At 24.7% G+C, this 6,517-nt stretch overlaps 2 protein-coding genes across 2 annotated transcripts; one reads left to right on the forward strand and one right to left on the reverse strand.

Moving 5' to 3' along the window:
* Positions 1-4,643: 4,643 nt before the first annotated feature.
* Positions 4,644-5,337, reverse strand: OCT59_024636 (uncharacterized protein). Its single transcript, XM_025326299.2, has one exon. The coding sequence runs from the start codon at positions 5,209-5,211 to the stop codon at positions 4,933-4,935; it is 279 nt and encodes a 92-aa protein (XP_025176787.2). The 5' UTR covers positions 5,212-5,337; the 3' UTR covers positions 4,644-4,932.
* A 281-nt stretch (positions 5,338-5,618) lies between these two features.
* On the forward strand, positions 5,619-6,517 carry OCT59_024637 (uncharacterized protein). Its single transcript, XM_025318178.2, has one exon. The coding sequence runs from the start codon at positions 5,640-5,642 to the stop codon at positions 6,318-6,320; it is 681 nt and encodes a 226-aa protein (XP_025176788.1). The 5' UTR covers positions 5,619-5,639; the 3' UTR covers positions 6,321-6,517.

The raw sequence follows: 6,517 nt of genomic DNA on the forward strand, positions 1-6,517 counted from the left end.
ATTGTAGTTTTATTATTGTAAAAAATGGTTGAATTTTTAAAACAGTTACTATTGTTAATTTCTATAACGATAAAACATTATCCTAATGGATCCACTTATCTGTTGCTTCTATTTCTTTTTTTTCTTTGGAATAGTGTAATTCTTAAGCAAGTTAATATAGAAACTGTTATCAATTACCTTTTTTCGGATTTAATTTCTTTTTTTTTCTGATACGTCATAAATTCTTTATTTTTTTTTTCTCACATTTTTGAATTACAAATTTTTTTTAACTATATTATGTTGAAACAGAGGGAAATGATGCAATTCTTGAATCGATATGGAGGCATGAAAATATAGCATTGTATGACGGGCGCAACAAATTAGGAAACTGTTGGAGAATGAAGGTTTTATTTACATTTTCATAATCGTTGGATAATTATATTTTGAAATCATTTTTTGTTGTAAATGAGAATAGGAAAAAAAAAGAGCAAAAATTTTAGTTGCAGCCGAAACCTTATTTATATTGTTTTACGTTGATCGTGTTTCCATAAATTTCTATAATGATATTTTCTTCACGCCAATTAAAATTTAAATGATCCAGATTATCTAATTCTACCTAAAACCTCAAAGAAACTAACCAAAGTCATTGGAAGTAACTTCAATAAATTAAGTCAAAACTACGCATGTACGGTGCACGTTTAGGTCAAAAGCGAATAAATTTTCATTTGTTGATAAAATTTGTCATATTAATGGTTTCATCAACCTTCTAACTCTAGATGTTTGTCAAGCTGCAATAATTTTATTGAGTTCGAAATTCCCATAATTCCAGCGTTTTTGATACTTACCTCCTGGTTGGCTGTTTTTAAGACGTTTCTCATTCACATTCTTTTCATTCACTTCTCTATTTTCGTCATTTATTCGATTTGTGAAATAATCGTTGAAGCGTTGTGAATTTCATAATCACTTTACTTTTTTCCGCTAAACGAACAATTTCATTTTCCGATCGCGAAATATTCTGTCTCTTTCCTACTAATAACTGATTTTGCTGTTTCTTTCAATTAAACAGCATATTTCTTATACTGAAATGATGTATTTTTCTATTAAAAGAAACGCATTTTTTTATTAAAGAACGATGAAATTTACACCAAACTTACATGGCACAATTGACATAAGTTTATACCTATCCTTTAATAATATCATCATGCTAACTATTTTATTACTTGAAAAATAAATATTTTAAGATATTTATTTACTTTATTAACAAATTAAATATGTTTATATACAGTTTCTTAAAATTTAATAAACTGAAGTTGTTTTACTTATTAGGTTCGCAGAAAACTTATTATTGATAGTGAAATATTTTTTTCAGAAGACATATAATGAAAAAAAAACAATTTCAATTTCATCTTAAATTTACTTTTTAATTACTTGAAATACTTCATAATCTTCTACTTCAAAATTTTTTGGAATTCCTATGCTTGGATAGACTTCTCCATAACCACGATCTTCATTAGACCAATTAATATTATTAAGACAGTATATATTACCCATAGTTGGACCGAAATTATACTGACATAAAACAGCACGATCTTGTTTCTTAACATAACTTACTTTTGAAGTAGAAATATTTCCTCCATTGATAAAATTAAAAATAAAGCTATCTGCTGTAGCCACCCAACGAGGTTGTCTAGTATCCCAATTAAGTGGATTATACCCTCCTATTAATTGTGTTGAATTTTTAATTTTTGCTATCCAAATAGTAGCTCCTTTATCATCACAATTTTTATGAAAAGAATTAGTATCAACTCCATCTTGACTTGAGCGATATAATAACTTAAAATCATAGGGATTATTTTTTCTATTATAATGTGAAGTATCTTTTTTATCAATCCACGAAGCAAAAAGAGGAAGATGATTCGATTTAATTAAAGTTGAATCGAGTGGATATTTTAAATTTGGCTTTCTTGAAGGTGGTAAATTAACTTTTGATTTTATGTCAGGAACTATATGATATTCCAAAAGATCATGAATTAAATCTTGTGGTAAGATGTCTTTGTAACAATAAACTTTGTAAAAGAAATCAGTAGGTTCAATATCATAGAATCGAATTAATGGAATAAATCTGTATAATTCTCTTTCAATTCTTGTAATATCATCTTTATTCCATTTTGTTGGATCATTCTGCATATTTTGTTGGGCAAAACACCATTTTAATAAATACTCCCAAATTTCAATTTCATCCATAATTAGGTCATCCCTTTTTAATAATAATTCCAATAAAGGAGCTTTTAAATTAATAAAATTTTCAGAACTGAATAAAATTTTAGGTTCTTCACAAATTTTTTCAAGGCAAAAATTCCATAAATCCGTAAATGTTTCATGTTGATAAATAATTTCAAGAATTCCGGTTGGATTTTGTTGTAAAAATTCGGTTTGATGTTCAATCAAAAATTCTTGAACATGAGAAATTAACGGATTGATATTTAGTTCATCCACAGCTATCAATAATTTTAATACTTCAGAGCCTTGTAAATTCTTCAATTCAATATTTCCACAATAAATGAACCTAACAATATGATTAATAGTTAAATATTTTTTACAAATTTATATGATAAAATTTATTAAACAATAATATCTTACCTAAGAATGATATTAAATAATTGAAGTGAAATATTTGATTTTCTAAAAATAAATTTTCCATCTCTTTTCTCAGCCCATTCGTTAGAAAATGCAGTACGAAAATATTGAGACCTAGCACATAAAATATTTGAATGAGCATGAATTTCTTTAACATTTTGATCATCTCCAGCATAAATAATAACGTCATATCCTATTTCTGTTTCAAAAAGTTTTTCATAATCGTTGGATAATTCTGCCCAAAATTTTGAAATCATTTTTTTTGTTGTAAATGAAAAAAAGGAAAAAAAAAAATGGCAAAAATTTGAGTTGCAACCGAAACCTTATTTATATTGTTTTACGTTGATCGTGTTTCCATAAATTTCTATAATTGGAAGCAATGATATTTTCTTCACGGCCAATTAAGATTTAAATGATCCAGATTATCTAATTCTACCCCAAACCTCAAGAAACTAACCAAAGTCATTGTGAGTACTGCCAATTAATTAAGTCAAAACTACACATGTACGGTGTACATTTGGGTCAAAAGCGAATAAATTTTTATTTGCTGATCGTCATATTAAAAATTAGACGTATTAACGGTTTCCTTGACCTTCTAACTCTAGATGCTTGAAATTTTCTCTAAATAAAATATGTGTATATCGGTATTAACGTCGACATAATTTTTTTAAGCCACAATAATTAAATTTATTTTAAATTTATATTAAAAACAAATATTATTACTAACACTTACCTAAAATTAAATAGGATAATATACTGGATAATTATAAAAGAATTCAGTTAACAAAAAATATTATATAAAATATATAACAATAGGAAATAATGATGCTATATATGATATTAATCATTTTTTTTAAATAAAAAATTTAGAATTATATTAATACTACATAAATATGCAATAATAAAATTTAATAAATAATTTTTAACTATTAAAAATAAAATATCACCAAATAATTTTTAAAAGTTAGATAGTTTAAAAATATATTAATATTATATAACATATATGCATGTAATATTAAAGTTTAAATTATATGTAGAAATTATATTGAGTATGTAACTATTTAATTACTAATTAAATAGCTTATAACCCACTCGGCTAAAAAAGATTACAAAATATTTTATTATTTTTTAAATAAAGTTATGTAAATATTGTATAAATATGTAATAATAAAATTTTTATTAAATAAATAACTTGCAAATATTTAATAATAGAATTAAATGAATAACTTACTTCCTATATTATTAAATAATTTTTTAATAAAGAATTTAGCTAGTTTAATTGTATGTAAATATTATGTAAATATGTAATAATAGAATTAAACAACCCATACTATAAAAATAATTTTCTTAAATAATTTAGTTAGTTTAAATTATATATAAATATTATACTGTATAAATATGAATAATAGAATTAAATAGATAAAGTGAAAAAGAACGTGAGAGTTTATATTTAAAAAGATTCATTGAACATAATACAAGATTTCCCACATCTCATAATTAATTGCATGAATTTTTTGGATTATAGTAATTAGAAAATTTAGTATGTTTAAAGTTTGTTAAATATAATTTACACTCTTGGTCATTCAAATACATAAAATTGATTAAAATGTTTAAAATTTATAGAAATATAGAAATCATAATTATGAACGAGCACCAACATTATATAGTATTTAGGACTTACCTTTCTTATAACAAATATCAACAATAACTTTCCAAATATGAAACGTCATTAATGGTAATAAACTAAGGAACCCAATAATTTTCTTTATTTCACATTCACCAAAAATATTTAGACATTCGCTATAATAAAATTTATTATAGTGATTTCTCTACCCTTAAATTGTAAGTGAATATTACATAAGTTATTTACAAATGATTTTATTTAACAAATTATCTCGTTTAATATATTTACTTTCATATTCCTTGGAGCTACTTGAAACTCATTACAAATTTTTTAGAATAATTTTAATCTATTAAATATTCATACTATATACTTTTTTACCTTTACATTACTGTGAGCTATTATTAAATAATAAGTATCGCATTTCTTTATTAATCATCTTATTATAAAACATAGATTACATTAATTTAGAAATACTTAGAGGTAAACAATTATAAAAATTGAATAACCCTATAACTAACAAGTCTATTCTAAAAAACGAATACTATGCTAAATAAATAATCTACTTACTAAACGCAACCTGTAATAAATACAATAAAATATATAAAAATTATTTGTAAAAGTTAACAAAGTTTTGCCTACTTATAAAAATTTTACTAACGTTTTATGTATATACTCTATGCATAATATTGATATTATTCTGAATCCGATACTATATCACCCCTTGTAATCGCTTTCTTCTTTTTACGTTTTTTCTTATTACTATCTTTCGTCTCATCTGAATCATCCGAACTTAAATTATCATCTTTTGGTTTTATTGAAATTAGTGGCCTTAAAGGTAGTCTTTTACTAAAATCTTCATTTAAATTTGTAAATTCTTTAACCACCTCCTTATTACTTCCAATATGTGATGCCGGTTTACTCGACGATGTAGGCACTGGCGTTGATGTTGATTCAATTTCTAATTGGTCCATCGCATCGAAATATAACTCTTTATTCACTTGAAAGTCGTCCGACTGTTGTGTAGATGAATTATTTCTTGATGCAAAATGCACTTTTTTTGAACTTATATTTTTTGTTCTTGCCAAATAATTCTTATTGACTTTCCCATTTAAAAACTGATTTGCAATTAAGTATGATTTACATACATAGTACTATGCTAAAATTTACCCTTCGTACTACATAAACTTTCTATTGAACGTCATACAGAAGATCATTATTCATTGCGCCACTTTGTTGAATAAATCAAGTTAAACAAAAAAGGTATAACTATACTTTAAAAGTTAATTCATTGACGCTATCGTTACGACGTTACGTAAACAAACTTTACGTTAATTATAAAATAAAAAAAAATTTTTTTTTATTTATTTTTTTTTTGTTCGACTTAAATGACTATATAATCATGACTATACAACCTGAAAATTTACTTGTTTGTTCTACAGCGGGAAAAATATATGCTATCAGTAAGATAGATGGCTCTCAAATATGGAAGACCGAACTTAGTGGAGTACATGACGGTGTTGGTTCATTATTTGTATCCGGTGATAAAGTTTATGTTGGAATGAATGGTTGTTTAATCGCTTTAAACTTGATTAAAGGAACGGAAATTTGGAGAAACTCACTGTCAGGGATGGGATATAATGAAATATCATTACTTGTTGTTAACATAAACTCTGAAGGAGAAGTAACATCTCATGAAGCTCAATCTTCTATCGTTATAGTTGCTTCTCACGGAAAAGTATATGGAATAAATTCAGAATCAGGAGATATACTTTGGAAAAATAAATTGAAAAATGGTGGTTATGAATTGCCTTCTTTAATAATAGATTCACCTGATAAAGTTCTTGTTGGATGTGGAAAGTTGGTTTATAAAATTAATATTTATGATGGAAAAACTATCTGGCAAAAGAAAGTTTCTACTTGTTTACTTGGTTGTTCTCATGTTACTATGGCCACTCATCAAAGTAGTTTACAAAATGCATTTACATACACTGGATTTTGTAATAATCCTATCGCTCAACATTCTAGAAAGGAAAAAGAAAATAATAAATACGAAATTGCTTACGGTACAAATATTATATAATGTATTGTTAATTAGTGGGGATTATTTTATAAACGTAAATTGTGTTAGTAGAAAATATTTGATGTATATTAAATGAGAATTTCAAATTTTATATTTTATGTAAAATATCAAATTATATTTATTATATTGATTTAAAGTTCCCTTTAGTATTATTTTTTATTAAAAAAAAATAAAGGATAATTTTTTTTTAAAAAAAA

This window comes from Rhizophagus irregularis, chromosome 5 (assembly GCF_026210795.1).
Source record: "Rhizophagus irregularis chromosome 5, complete sequence".
Lineage (NCBI taxonomy): Eukaryota > Fungi > Glomeromycota > Glomeromycetes > Glomerales > Glomeraceae > Rhizophagus > Rhizophagus irregularis.

Excerpts from the sequence above, each read along its gene's own strand:
- OCT59_024636 (XM_025326299.2), bottom strand. The coding sequence starts at position 5,211 with ATGGACCAATTAGAAATTGAATCAACATCAACGCCAGTGCCTACATCG.
- OCT59_024637 (XM_025318178.2), top strand. The coding sequence starts at position 5,640 with ATGACTATACAACCTGAAAATTTACTTGTTTGTTCTACAGCGGGAAAA.